The sequence below is a fragment of the Microtus ochrogaster genome, unplaced genomic scaffold (assembly GCF_000317375.1).
Source record: "Microtus ochrogaster isolate Prairie Vole_2 unplaced genomic scaffold, MicOch1.0 UNK141, whole genome shotgun sequence".
NCBI lineage: Eukaryota > Metazoa > Chordata > Mammalia > Rodentia > Cricetidae > Microtus > Microtus ochrogaster.
The window spans coordinates 333,130-348,338 of NW_004949239.1; the positions used below are offsets into that span (position 1 = coordinate 333,130).

Below are 15,209 nucleotides of genomic sequence, written 5' to 3' on the forward strand. Positions count from 1 at the left end.
TTCTCTTCACTAATAAGACCTGTGTCTGCCACATCAGGAGCTCTGCAATCTGAACCCTTCCTTACTGCCTTTGACATCTGGAGATGAGAACCATGGCCATTTGAGCTACGTCAGTAGATACTATTGATCCCATGCATTCTCCGGGGGCCCTGAACATATGACACTAAACAGATGTGCTCCGTTTGCCTGTTTGAACAAGGCAGGCCATTAGGTTATCTAAAGAAATTGCCTAAAAGAAGGTGTTATCCACCTCAGCAGCTAAATATGGCTACCCACTTTGCCCAGGGCAATCCATGCAAGTGCCAAGTGTAGAACAAGCAGCAGCCATGGGCAGTCGCTGGATCCCTCCTGACCTACATCAATCAAAGGTTCAAGTTGCAATGCCGTATGAATTGATATGATCAGAAACGATCTTGGAAATTAACAAAGCAAGTTTTAGTATATATGTGGAAGTGAAAGTTTTTAAAATATCTTTATAAATAAAAGGCATATCTAACTCTAGAAAATGTAACTTGGTATTAAAATTATGAACCAGAGAACTGTTGTGAACATCTCCACACTGAAGCTGTAGCAGTTGCTGTGCTGCTCTGGCCAACTGCCAAGGAAGCTCCGGTCCACAGCGGGGATTTGGAGGGGGCTATTTTAAGTCCCTTGGAAATTTAAACTATGACCAGATTATTGATGTGTGTCTTCTGTCTCCTGAGACCATTTCACCAGGCAGGCCAGGCTGGGTTTGGGTATCCCCAACACAAACTTACCTGCCTGCTAGCATCTATAACCATGTCTGAACTAGAGAATTTAAGCTGTATACATTCTTAGAAATAACCTAGTTCGCCACAATCATCTGGACAGCAGATCTGGAGGTTACAAACCATCTGCTGACTCACTTTCCTTGCTGAATGTCCAGAACCCACAGTGCAGTTCACTCAAGCCTAAAAGACAAGGGTAACACTGTATCTAGACAAATGCTATGCCGGTATGTTTAATAGTTACTAAAACAACTGGAAAATCAAAGCTTGTAAGTTTTCCCCCTGCGTGTAGTCTTTCTGGAATCAGCTGGCGACGCTCTATGACATGCGACGCTCTATGACATGCGACTCAACAACAAGTTCAAGTATTCTTTATTCAAAGTTGAAAAATGTACCACACTGCATTATTGCAAAAATTCACTGGTACAAAACACTTTGCAGCTGGTGAGAAGGCAATAAAAAGTCGATTTTAAACTCATTACTATAAATTACTGTTACAGTACTTTGCAAATTCAGAATTTCAAACTGCATTTTCTTTTTCTAAGTTGCCCACAGTACTCAAGGTTCCTGAAGCTAAGGCAGCTGTTTCAGAGAGGAGGGGAAGAGGTAGTGATGTCAAGGGATTTCCATTTCTCTTTCGATGCCCACATACTTGAGGGCATCAGCCTGGCTGTATCTGAAACGACATGAACAAGAAATGACTACTGTCCAATATTAGGAAGACCAAGCCTGCTGATGTGGAGAATTAGGTCCCTAAAAACACACACACCCCACCCCAATACACAGCTGCAGGCACAAAGGGAAGCATGCACCCGCCACTGATCACAACTAGTGGAGAAGGCTAGAAGCATCCCCAGCCCTCCCTGTGCCCTGCTGTACTCTGCTCTGAACCAACTCCACATTGTGATGTCTGGCCTAATACTGGGAAAGCAAAATCATGATTTGGAGAAAATGGCTAGTGCCAAAGAGCAACCCCATTGGCTGTGCTGAGTTGGAAAATAGGCGCCAAGCCAGGCACTAAGGAAGCTAGACAGCTTTGCCTCTCACCCTGGCCTGCTCGTAGTGACCTCCCCACGGGGACCCTGTTCCAGTCACCAGATGTCACCCAGTTCCCTCCGCTATACACACACCACAGTGTGCTACAACTAAGCACACACAGGCCCCCATTGCAGCAACAGGAATTCTCTGACTAGAAATCTTTACCGATCACCTTAAATAACTGTTTGGTCAGGTTTGCCCTACAGCCCGGTGGACTACACTGCCAGCCTGCCTCCTGCCAGTGGAGCTCTGCACTGTCGGTGGTTGGGAATAGCTTCCCCCAAAGAATCCAGTGACCACAGGGTAGCACACACTAACAATTAAAACAACGAAGATATAAATGTGCCACCCATAAAGATATAAAAACTGCATCAACGAGAAAGGGTGCTGTAGAATCCAGATGTGCTGTGGGACATGGTAAACCCCAGGTGCTAAATGCAGGTTTCGGCATGGGGTTTGTTTGGTTTTTTTTTTTTCAAATAAACACTGTATAATCCACACACGAGAACCTACATTGAGGGAACACCTCTCTACTGGTGCCCACGGCGAACAGGGACTCAAGTTAAAAGAATGCCCCTTCCAATGAAGATGGCAGATCTGGTAAAGAACTTAAAACTAGCCTTTTACCTCAGCCCACAGTACAGGAAGGGAAAGCCTTCCATTTTACCAACCTGTAATCAAAAAACAGCTCTTCACCAGTCTGGATGGCTCTCTTAGCAAAGATGCCTATCCTGTGGTCACCGTTCACCATCATAACTGCAAAGAGAAACAGGGGGGCTGGTAGTGAGCATGAAGACAGGCCGGGGACAGGGACTCTTCACGCAGCAAGTGCCCCAGAGGTACTGAAGTCTGCTCTCACTTGATTGGTTTAAAAAAAAAAAAAAAAAGGAATTTTTACATGAAATTGGCAATTCCAACTTAAAAGCTTACCTTTTGCATAGCAGTTTGGATTTACGGAATGATTAGCAAAACGAATTTTGTTGCCCTTGCGGGTTGCGTCCACCACAAAATCTAGAAGGAAAAAACAATCCAGTGAGTAATTTCAATCATGGATCAGCTATTACCATTTTAGGAGGAGTTCTTCGGGATTCCACTTCAAAGGCAAATGAAATTTGTCAATTTCATTCAATATGAAATGACATTTGGAAGAAAATGCTATTCTAGATTAAAATGAATCCTTGGTTGTTAAATATGGCTCTCAAATGCCATGACTTCTCAATTACATATTGCTGGGCAAACATGCCTTAAAAATGCGGTCCTGCCGGACATCTCTGAACATCAACAAGTAGACATATTAACATTCAAGATTACAATATTTCTACAGAACATTTTCATTAAAAAATAAAACAAAACCGTTCTATTGGTCTAGCTGAATGTATTGCGTACACATTTTCACAGACAGAGCTGCTGCCTTCCTCACAGGCATGCTGCTGTGGGCAGCATCCTGGGCTGTGGGTGCTCCCCCAAATGTGCCTGTCCTCCAAGGTCAGAGGCGCTGACTGAGAGGGTTGCTGAACAACACAGTCCCCAAGTCCCAGGGAACATGCGCAGTGGGAGACACAACGTCCCTTCACAGCCAGAGTCTGTGGCAGTGGCTTGGACTCATTGTTTCCTGCAAACACAGCCCTTCTACTCAATGGGGACTTTCCCCTCTCCTCACACAGCCCCGAGCCTAGCTCTGGTGATGAGAAATTCCAGGAGCTGTTTCTGTGGACAGACGCCTCATTTCCAGCATCTTGCTGACCTCAACCAGCAATCAGATCCCAAACCAATTCCAAAGCTCAGAACATACCATTGTTCAAGTTGAACAGGAAGCTGCACATGTATTTGTCATACACTTTCCCTCTTCTGTCTGCTTCATCCTGAGAAATGATCTAGAAGGAAGAAGGTGTAGGGGGATCAAGTGATGACATCAAAGAGCCAACGAACAGAATTTTGGTCCCTCTTCAAAGGGTCACATTCTCTTCCCTTTTTAGGAATGTACAATAGTAAAGAATTTTTAAATTTCATTACATTTTATTTATTAATTTATGGGGGAAGCAATTGTGTACCCATGCCCCAGTATGTGTGAAGGTCAAAAGACAACCTGTGGGAATCATTACTCTCCTTCACCATGTGAGTCCTAGGAACTAAGGTCATCATCAACTTGGCAGCAGGTACCTTTACCCACTGAACTGTCAAAAATGACTTGTTTTTTGTGTTTTAATACAGGATTTTTCTATGTAGTTTTTGGAGCCTATCCTGGAACTCACTCTGTAGACTCTGTGAGTTCGAGACCAGCCTGGTCTACAAGAGCTAGTTCCAGGATAGGCTCCAAAACCACAGAGAAACCCTGTCTCAAAAAACCAAAAAAAAAGAAAGAAAGAAAAGAATTCCTAATCAGAGAGATTTCTAAGTCCTAAGCAATATGCCTAGAGAAAATGACAACATTGTCTTCTGATGAGCAAAAAAACAAAACAAAAATGCAAACTGTGACTTTCAGAAGCTATCTTACAACTTTTTCCCCAAGCCCTACAACTAAAAAGGTCAAGTTAGTAATGCTGTTGTTTCTGGGTCCCATTCAGCTTATCTGCCAATTAAGTAGGACCACACAGCAAAGCTCTTGTTCCCAAGCCCCTTATCTCCAGGTAATAAAAGCCAAACATGACAAGAACTAAAGCAATCTAGGTAGTTACTATGCAAACCAAATCTACAAGTAAGCCCGGGCTAACGGGTATTTAATATTAGTTCATTCTAATATGGACTTGTCCAGTGAAATCTATCCAAAACAATGCAAGCTGCTGCTCTACACAAAAGCACTGCATTATGATGGCCTTACCTCTCCACAGTACTCTGAGATGAATTCATTTTTCTGTACAGGATCTTTGATAAAGATCCCCCAGCCCGCTACATCAGACGGTGCCAGCAGTAAGTGCTAGAAAACAAGCACAACCACATGTGAGCAGAGCGAGGCGGGCAGACTGCAGGCTGCAGAGACCACAGAGCCGTCTTTCCCACGTGATGTGATAGGTTCAGAGTTGTCAAGTGTGTCTGGAAAAAGTTCAGGATAAATATCCCCTTATAGGAAACCAAACCAAGAGTTTGGTGTCGTGGCCACTGCAGCAAGGGAACTATGTAAGATCTGCTTCGCTCTTACTTCTGATAATCCTCTACTGACTCACTTTCAACCAAACACAATCCAAATGGTCCACGGTCCTAAGCTCGGGCCCCAGCATATGGACTGATCACCTAGAGGTGACTGAATTGTGAGGGCTCTGAACTAATTAACAGATTAATCTCCAGGTAGACTCAAATTGACAGCATTTCTGGGAGGGGATACAGACTAAGTGAGCTCTGGTTTGGAGGAGGTGTTCACTGTGTCTTTCATGATGCTCTGCCGCACTCTGCACAGGCCAGGAGCAGCAAACCAACCTCAGCCCTTCAGCTGTTTCTCCTCGGGTATTTTGTCACCATGGTAAAACTGAGAAATACAAATTTTACTTTTGTTATTTATCTATTTAGTGTGTTTATGTATGTGTATGCATGTGTATGTACATGTATGTTTGCCTATGTACGTAACATGTGCAGGTTAGGAGCACCCTCAGGTACTGTATCTATTGCTCTCCACCTTACTTTGGAGACAGCATCTCTCTCACTGAACCTGGAGCTGTTTCAGATAGACCCCAGGCTATGCCTGGGTTTCAATGTGGGTGCTGGGATATAAACTTTTGTCCCCACATCGGCAGGCAAGCTGCTTACCCATAGCGCCATCTCTCAAGACCCTGGTTTTTGGATTGAGACAGACATGGTGTCACTGAGGGACCCAGGCTGTCATTGAATAGGGTACACCACCACAGCTGGTTGCCGAAACAAATCCAATGGAGCGCAGCACAAATCAACCTTCCACTCTGCAGCCTGCTCAAGCCCACAGCACATTCTGGGGTTTTTGTATTTGTTTTGTTGTTTGCTTAGGGTTTTTTTGTTGTTGCTTTTTTTTTTTTTTTTTTTTTGAGACAGGGTTTCTCTGTGGTTTTGGAGCCTGTCCTGGAACTAGCTCTGTAGACCAGGCTGGCCTCGAACTCACAGGGATCCGCCTGCCTCTGCCTCCCAAGTGCTGGGATTAAGGGAGTGTGCCACCACTGCCCAGCCATGTTCTGGCTCTACTGGTGTTTATTCTGGAGACACTGCCATTTCCTCCATAGCAGCTTCCTTCTAGCGATTTCTCATAACACAGAAAATTGCCATGAAGTGTGTCATGATTTATCAGTCCTACTAAGAAGGCCAAGATGGCCACTCTTTTCTGTTTTTCGAGCCAAGGTTTCTCTATGTTGCTCTGGCTATCCTGGGACTCTCTGTAGACCAGGCTGGTCTCACACTCAGATCAGCCTCCCTCTGCCTCCTGAGTGCTGGGATTAAAGGTGCGCACCACCACCGCCCAGGTGACATAACTTTTCCATCATGGCTCTTTAGCATGCTTCACTCAGAACCTTCTTGTGGCCTTTAAAGGGATTCCCAGATCATCGGAACGTATCTATTCCTATTCTGTTCTACCCTTGTCAGGTACATTCCCAGTCTTTTACTATGCACAAAAAAATAAAACAACAGCAACAAAAACCCACATGCAGAGAATGGGCCTGTACTCTGACAGAAATCATCTGTTTCTGAGGGGACAGAATGTCTTTGTGTTAACAAAACAAGAAAGTTTGAACCAACTATTAAAATACTAGATAATAATGCCTAATTTCAATTCTGATAGCATTTCCGACTACTTCTCAGAACATCAGGGTCACCTTACCACCTAGTATGGCATTTATTTTATGGGAAATATGAGAGTGCAATGGCTCATTGAGGTGGCTGACTGTGGCAAGACGAGACTGGGTATCTGCTCTCCAGCCACCAGCCGTCAGCACTGCTCCCTGAGACAGACAACGAACGCAAACTTCGCACAGCTGTAAGAAGTTTACCACCACAGAAGAAGCTGCTGTGTGGTCCGAATCAGCGGTGGGAAACAAAAGAGGCTCTCCCATGAAGCAAAGTATCTTAACCTATGGCCAAGTGTACACCTGCAATTGAGACTGGGCATTCTTGTTACAGACAAAGGAGAACTGGGAAGAGAAGTTCAAGTTTGTTTGTGGATGCCAATGAGTGTTCTCAATTTGGTAATTTTGTTAAGAGAGAGAGAGAGAGAGAGAGAGAGAGAGAGAGAGAGAGAGAAGGCTATTTATTCCTGGACTGACAGATACTGTTCCTCAGTGGTCTGGGCTTAAAAGAACTAGTAGAATCTGAAAGCTTTTCAGTTTCTCTAAAGATGATGATGACCACCAAAGTATTGCCAGAAATCCCTTAAACAAAAAAGGTTGAGGACTAAAGCACCCAAGATTCAGCGTCCTGTTACTCCTTGTATCCTACAACACACACAACCAAGAAGAAACAACACACTAAGAAAAACAAGGAGGAAGCTACAGAATGTACTAAACTTTTGGCCAAGAGAATGAAGTCAAAGAAAAATGCCAGGAACAGACTGCCAAGAGATGGAGGCTATCCTTGTTGGGAGTTTCCACTTATAAGTCAAGAGTTCAGTCAAAAATAAGTCTTGAAGAGTAACAAATGATCAAACCTTCAATCTGGGATAGGGAGGGGATGACACCTGCATTATCCAAACAACACCTGAGCATTTCTCTCTCTCTCATCAGCTGTACCTTTAAGGGTCACTTTTATTTCTGTCATTGCCACATAAAATCTGAGACCATCTCCCAAAGGATGTGGATGAAGGTGAGCTCCTGGTAGAGTGCTTATCTAGCATGCACAAAGCCCTGGGTTCAACCCACAGCACCATATAAAATCACACGTGGGCCGGGCGGTGGTGGCGCACACCTTTAATCCCAGCACTCAGGAGGCAGAGGCAGGCGGATCTCTGGGAGTTCGAGGCCAGCCTGGTCTACAATAGCTAGTTCTGGAACAGGCACCAAAAAGCTACAGAGAAACCCTGTCTCGGGGAAAAAAAAAAAAAAAAAAAATCACACGTGGTAGCACATACATAGGTACAGCACTCAGAAAGTAGAGGCAGGAGGATCAGAAATTCAAGTTCATTCTCAGCTACATAGAGTTGGAAAACAGCATAGGTTACATAAGATGCTATCAAAAAAAAAAAAAAAGTTTCCCAGACATGACTATCATTTACCTTTTTAGAGCCCCGCTGAATACTGCAGTTCTTGCAGGACACGTTTTTACTGTCCCAGTGGTCGGCAGCTCCACATGTGAGACAGAGGTCAGGGTCACACTCTCTAACAGCCAGGTAGCATGGACACTGCTTGGTGTTGCACTGAGCTTTGCACCGGCATCCGGGAAAGCGGTTTTGACCTTCGGGGATAAATTCATCACCATCACCTCCATATCCAGCAATCATCATCTTATACAATCCTTTATAGGAACGTAGCCAATGTCTTGCTGAGCCCACGAATCCTCACAGCCTTCCCCTTACTAGTCCACTGCAGGGATGAGGAAACGGAACAGCAAACATGAAGCTGCTAGGACTGAGAAGGAGCACTGCTGGGGTTTGTTGTCCATTTCATAATTATGAAATGGCATATGAGTTTAAGTTCTATGATTAAATATGTGAAGGGAGGTCTTGGACTGAATGGTATTCATGGCCCTTGACCATTCCAATAAGCCAGCAGTTCTCAACCTGTGGGTCAAAACCCCTTTGGCAAACTTTCATCTCCAAAAATATTAACATTATGGCTCATAACAATAGCAAAATTACAATTATGAGGTAGCAACAAGAATAATTTTATGGCTTTGGGTCACCACAGCATGAGGAACTGTATTAAAAGGTCACAGCATTAGGAAGGCTGAGAACCAGTGTAATAAACCATATTTCTAATCCATCCCGTGGTATTCAAATTCTTTGTACAGCATCGTTAAGTGATTCTAAAAACCTATGCCCGTATGCTACTTTCCTTTACTCTGCAAACTAAAACCCTAACTCACTCCTCTGATGCCCACAGAAGGCTTGGAGAGATTGTCCTTACAGTCTATGTCACTTTGCTGCAATTCAAATGACCAAAGAAAAGAACAGACAAATCCAATCCATTACTACAACTCTGCCTAACTTGTGTGTACACACACACTCACATTGTCCAAAAGGCTGACTAGACATTAGCACATAAAGGCTCAATGGTCCTACAGCAAGCAATAAGAGAGCACTCCCAGTCCTTAGGTCTTTATTCAGTTGCTGACCAAAGGCCTATTCAATTCTCATGCAATTTCACCAAAGCAACAAATACTTACACTCTGAACTACATTGACAAAACTTTTCACAAAAATTTTGTGCTATCACACAAGGGCACGAACTGTCACAAGGCTGTCGTGGATGGTCACAGGGTTGATAGTTGTAAACATGGTTAGAGGAGCCGTCTGAGTAAAGATAACAGCACGCAGCCAATGAATCCAGGGAGATGGGAAATGATCATCACAATTAACAAGACATTCTTCCCCAGTACCTCTGGAACGTCCTTTACTGGCTGCTTTCACTGAAAGACACACAGTCCTGCGGAAAAAAATCACCTCCCACTCCCCCAAGTGCTTAAAACCCTGCTTCACCTGTCGGCCCCCTGCCAAAGTGCTACTTCCCTGCTTCTCACTGCCTCACTCCAACTCACTTTCCCTTTCTGAACAGCAGTAACTGGAGAGCAACAGACACATTCCATTTAGATTGATTTGCTAAGCAGAAGTCAATTAAATCAGAATAACCAAAACTTCAATCCAGTTTCTATTCTAAAACAAATGACAACAAACAAAGTTTTAGGCTGATAATGAGGTTAAATGGGAAGATGCTGACCCTTTTTCAGTTGTATCTTTCTGCAGTGTGCAGCCCACAACCTGCAAAAAAAGAAAAAGAAACTTCTGTGTGAAGGTGCAAGAACAACCAGCTACAAATCACCCAAGACCTGTTTAAGTGAACCTGTCTGTGTAGTAAATGCGGCAGTGCTGGGAAGCCACGAGGAGCCTGCCAGTCCACTCTCTGCTGGCTTGTCAGCTCAGACTCACCTGGGAAGCAGCTCAGGTTGCTGTGCCGCGCCCAAAAGCCGGGCAAGAAAGCACTTGTCCATGCTGCCTATAAGACTATGGAGGCCTTGTGTGTATCTACTGATTTAGTCTTGTCTGAATTACATGGATATTGGTACTTTTCATAATTTCAGCATCATTAACCATCCAATTGAACTGCATGGTAAGAAATTGTTCAACCAAAAATTTAGAAGCATCTACTAAAGCCTAAATTCCTGTTCCCATGGGAAAATTTCTCTAAAGCTTTAAATGATTTACAATAGCAATGAAACACATACAATATGGGCCTATATAGAATTTTTGAAGCATAACCTAACTGCTCCCATACCTACTCAACTACTACATTTTCATTTTAAAAAACAGTGGGTTGGGGAGGGGGATCCAGTCATGGTTTCCCTGGCTCTACATTTACAAAAGTATTCTGTATAGTCATTCACATAAGTATTTGTGAGCGGCCATAGCCACAGACTGGGAGGAGGCTCGCTTTAAATATCAGAATGTAATGGTACACACTCAGAAAATCCAGGCTCCTAGAGTAAGACACTTCCAAACACTGGCCCAGAGAGCGGAGCAGGAATCTTACAACATTCACCACCACCAAATGGCTAAAGGAACTGTTTATGTAGTATGTGCTGCAATATGTCATTCTCAACCAAAACCAATATGGTAACCAAAATTTTTATGACTTAACATAACAAATATACTGAAGTGACCACATATAAAAAGTCACAGCAACCATGAGAGAGAAATGAGGTTTCTCTAGGTCTATGTCTGAGGCAATTTATAGCCTTTTTCATAATCACTCAAGTGAAAACTGACTCCTGTTCTTGGGAGAAGCCTGGCAGCAGCACCGGCTCCTCAGCAGACTTACCGATGTTTTCTTTTCTTCTTTCTTGGTGGAGTATCCACATCCTCAGTGGGGACAGGCGCTATGACACTGGACTCTTTGACTCTGAACTCATACACCTAGGTGAGAGGCAGATTAACATTAACAGCCATTCCATGCTTTTCTACACTGGGAAGATGTTCGTCTCTCTCGCGACAGTACCAGGTATATAGATACACAGTAGAAATCACTGCCATCCATCACACTGGGAGCATAGCTAAATTTAGAGTCTGGCCAAATTTCAATTCTGTCTATTTAGATATACTACATTCAAATTGAATTCTAAACTGGGGAAATTCAGAAACTTAGCTAAAGAATACTACTGTTTTAATTTTCTTAAGGGAAGGAGAGAAATAATTCTTTTCAGAAGATGAACAGAATGAAATTAAGACACTCCAAGTCTGGACAATGAGCACCTATTATCCCTGTACTTAAATCTCTTTGAAAACATATGCTTACCTGTCTACATGTTTTGGTCCCAATTAGCCTAGCAATGGCGCAAAAATTATCGTAGTAAGTACCAATGAGCACTCTAAACATGGAGGCTTCAGCACCGCTCCACTCCACGTTCTCAGGAGGTTCAATATTTGGCTTCATCTTTATTGGTGTTTGACAACGAGAATTTGCTTCTACAAAACCAAATGTTAGCACTAGTCAAGAAATAATGACTAAGAGATTGGGGAGATTAGTCAGAGGGTAAAAGCTCTTATCATGCCAGCACAAGGACCAGAGTTCAAATCCTCTCAACCACATAAGTCAGACACATAGCACAGACATCTGTTATCCCAGCACTCCTACAAGGAAATAAGACAGAGACAAGAGACTTGCCAGCAGTTTGCATGCCAGCTAGCCCAGAGAAGGCAGTAAAAAAGCAACCAGAAGATCTTATCTTAAATAAGATGGAAAGTCAGGCTCTACCCAAGAGTTTATTCTCTCCCATTCATATGTACACCATGGCATGTATACATGCACACACACACACACACACACACAATATGAACAAGCAAAAATCGGGGTATGCTTAAGAAAAACACAAGGCACGTAATTGTATTTTAGAATTAAGTAAAGCTAGAAACAATATCAGAAAGATCTTCATCCTCCCCGACAGAGCCCATGAAATTCTGCTTCCTTTAACACAGACTTATCAAATAAACACATATGGGGTCTATTGTCATTTACAATATTGTTCGCAGAGTTGAAAGAACTAAAACTCAGTAAACAGAAGATAAACTCAGCAGCAATATTGATTTTCTCCTTACCAAAACTATGCATAGGTCCTCAGTTTCTTCATGCTCCATCAAAGACAGATGGAACGGGAAAGGATACAACAGCAAGAGCAAGGGGCAGACCTTCCTGCTGGAAGACAAGGCTGGCAGGAGGTGCAGTGGGGAGAGAGCACAAACCATTCAGCCAGAGCACTGAGAGAACTCTCGGATCTTAGCAATGAAAGGGGAGAGAGCCCTGGAGAGATGGCTCTATGGTTAGGGAGCATACCGCTCTTGCAGAAAGGATCTAAATTTGGTTCCCAACACGCACATCAGGTGGCTCAGTTGCCTATAACTGCAGCTGTCTGTACCTACATGCATTCGGTGACCTGAACCCTCAGAAAGTTCAACTCTTGTCCCGCGTGTCTCACCAGAGGAGCTGGACGTCTCGTCTTTCTTCTCCTCCTCTTCTTTGTCATTGTTCTCTCCCCCAGTTTCAGTCCCTGCTTCCCTGTCGCTGTCTGTGTCCTTTGACTCCAGCACACTGATGGTGGGGGTGCTGGGTCTGCTGCTGGTATTTGGAAGTCTTCCTCTTCTGCGGCCCCCTGGGCGTTTGGGTGGTGTCTTTATCCTCTCGGCAGTGAGGGCAGCAGCAAACTCCTTAGCTCCCTCCTGCAAAATGAAAAATGGAGGAAGCATCAGGGTAAAGTTGGAATAGAATTAAGACATTGCATAACACAAGTCGGTCACGAATCCATCACAGTGTCCATTACCAGAGTCATTTCTATATCAACATACCCAACTTTTCGTCTGCTTTTGACAGTTCCAAGAGTTCAGAAACATAAAAATAGGTTCAATATTTTGTTCTAATGATGCAAAATCAGGCAAGGCAGTTCTACATGATGAACTTATAAAATATGTTAAAAGTTAAAATATAAAAGTATTTTGCATAATAAAGGTATTTTCTCTACATATACATACAGTATACTTAAAAGAGAATCTCACATACTAAAGTGTGTCAAGTCAGACTTCCTATTTCAAAGCTTAAAATAATGCATACCTCTTTAAAGGTATTATTTAAAGTATACAAGGACACAAAACATATACATGCATGACTTAGTCACTTCCGGTCTTACTATTAAAACGTCCAATATTTGTTCCTGTGAAGGATGCAAAGTCACAGGAAGACATGAAAGAACTTTTAGGAACAAGAGAAGGGTTACATTTTGCATTCTGAAGTATCACAATCCAATCTCAGAAAGTATAAAACAATGGTAAGAGTATGGTTTGTAAAAGAGACCACAGAAACATTTTAGATGAGCCAATAAGTTCTGCCTTATAAAGAATATAAAACAGTGCTCAAGAATTCCTTTTTGTAATTTTTATTTATTTTTTTAGTGGAAATAGAAGGGAAAAGTTTGAAAGGAGCCAACAGTTTTATACTTCACTCTACAAAACCAAATTGCTTAAAAATAGGATACCTTCTGTAGGTGCCATTCATTGAATCTTCTGTCCAAAATCCAACAGGCAATATTTACCCACTTAGTTCCTAGGTAGGAGTGGCTTGGTTCAAAGAGGGGAAATGGTAAAAAATAAGATAGTACCCGTAAAAAACAACTTTCCTGCCTCATATTTTCCTAATCCCTTACTCCTAATCTCTATAACTTAAAAAAAAAGAAAATCTGTGGGATCTATGGTACAGCTCAAACTACAAGTGGCCTAAAACATTCACAGAAGGGATACGTCCATGCGAAAGGCTTAGGAACACCTGCACACGATTACTGAGTTTCTGGTGTCTTAAGTGGGCTATCTATGCCTCATACGCTCATAAACTTTGTAGAGAGTTCTTGACCCTAAAGACCGAGAAACATTGCTGAAGAAGTAACACAGATAACGAAGAGTAATACAAGATCAATAGACTACACTGTGCAGCACACAGCTAGGAGAGGAACGAGGGTGAGAACACTGCCTGTCATATGGATCCAGACAGCGTTAGCACTGCTTCACCACCTCCACCAAGTTCTTAAGAGCCCTCCAGAGAAACAAAGCACTAAATCTCACCAGATGCTGGTAACACTGTGGTCCACAAGGCTTGTTGTCCAGAGCTGTCTCTGTGTTCTTCCGCTTATATGTATTGGGTGTTGCGTGGAAGGCTGTAAAATAAACACAAAGTATCTGAATATGGCTATAAAGTTTACTTTTTCACTTCCCCAAATCCACTGAAAAAAAATCTACCAATATCTTTCAAGTATGCAGTTTATACAACTCCCTCCATCTATCACGGGGTATAGATCATTCTTCCTCCAACCTCCAAGAAAGTTAAAAAACATGGCAAACTCTGGAATGATTCATAATTTTTATTTTCCCCTTGCAAGTATGATTGATGGGCATAAAGTATGACTACAAACATTTACTTGAGGATTTAGTATCTCCAACACATAAAAATATTGCAAAAAGAAACCAAATTTCCTAATTTTATAAAAAATATTCTGGCATCTACAATTTCTCTGTGTAGGGAGGGTTTTTTTTTTTTGCGGGAGGGGGGTGAGATAGAAGGGTTGTATCTTTCCCAAGCTGTCTTTAAACTCAGGGCAATCTTCCTGCCTCGCCTCCTGAGTACTAGAATTACAGATATTTATCACTGTGCTGAGCTCTGACATGATTCCTTGATTTCTAGAGGAAGGTCAGTTTACTCGGCATGGGGTAGAAAATGGTTCTACTTGCTAAGTATCTACAGAGACGCCCCAATGGCGGGATTCGGTTCCAGGAAGTGCGCACCTGTTGTCCTCTCACAAGATGGAAAACGCCATAACTATTCAAAATCACCAAGATGAAAATGATCTTAATTTGGCTAGATAAATGATATTAACGGAACCAACCATGTGGGATATTTGGCTGTTTTCTCTTTGGTGGTAGCATTTGTAAAGACCTCTTCCCATAAAAGCTCCGCTCTATCTTCTCCCTTCAAATATTAGGGATCCAAACCAGGGCCTTGTTAGGCAAGGCTCAACCATTGAGCTAAGTTCCCAAATTGTTTTCAACAAACAAACCTTTTTAGTGGTAGCTGGGTTTTGTTGTGTTGGTTTAGTTTTGCCCAAAGCTGTGCTATATAGCCTAGGCAAAGCAATCTTGCTTCTGCCTCAATAATGCTCAGGTTATAGTTCTAATGTGTTGTGAATTTGTTTTAGCTCAAAATAAGTTATTCTTGCCGGGCGATGGTGGCGCACGCCTTTAATCCCAGCACTCGGGAGGCAGAGGCAGGCAGATCTCTGTGAGTTCGAGACC

At 42.8% G+C, this 15,209-nt stretch overlaps 1 protein-coding gene across 7 annotated transcripts in view; it reads right to left on the bottom strand.

Annotated features, from left to right (window-relative positions):
* Nucleotides 1-1,105: 1,105 nt before the first annotated feature.
* Ezh2 (enhancer of zeste 2 polycomb repressive complex 2 subunit) overlaps nt 1,106-15,209 on the bottom strand; it is a 65,032-nt gene continuing 50,928 nt past the window's right edge. For 5 of the 7 annotated variants that reach the window (XM_005371933.2, XM_005371932.2, XM_005371935.2 and 2 more), the window contains exons 9-20: nt 13,986-14,077; nt 12,356-12,596; nt 11,179-11,348; nt 10,705-10,799; nt 9,607-9,647; nt 9,057-9,182; nt 7,948-8,126; nt 4,606-4,701; nt 3,580-3,661; nt 2,718-2,798; nt 2,459-2,543; nt 1,106-1,425 (exon numbers count right to left, since the gene is read on the bottom strand). In XM_005371933.2, coding sequence (XP_005371990.1) covers nt 1,365-1,425; nt 2,459-2,543; nt 2,718-2,798; nt 3,580-3,661; nt 4,606-4,701; nt 7,948-8,126; nt 9,057-9,182; nt 9,607-9,647; nt 10,705-10,799; nt 11,179-11,348; nt 12,356-12,596; nt 13,986-14,077 — 1,349 coding nt within the window. In that variant the 3' untranslated portion in view covers nt 1,106-1,364. The remainder of the gene's footprint in view (nt 1,426-2,458; nt 2,544-2,717; nt 2,799-3,579; nt 3,662-4,605; nt 4,702-7,947; nt 8,127-9,056; nt 9,183-9,606; nt 9,648-10,704; nt 10,800-11,178; nt 11,349-12,355; nt 12,597-13,985; nt 14,078-15,209) is intronic. The other 2 variants (XM_013355498.1, XM_005371937.2) reach the window with 1 other exon arrangement.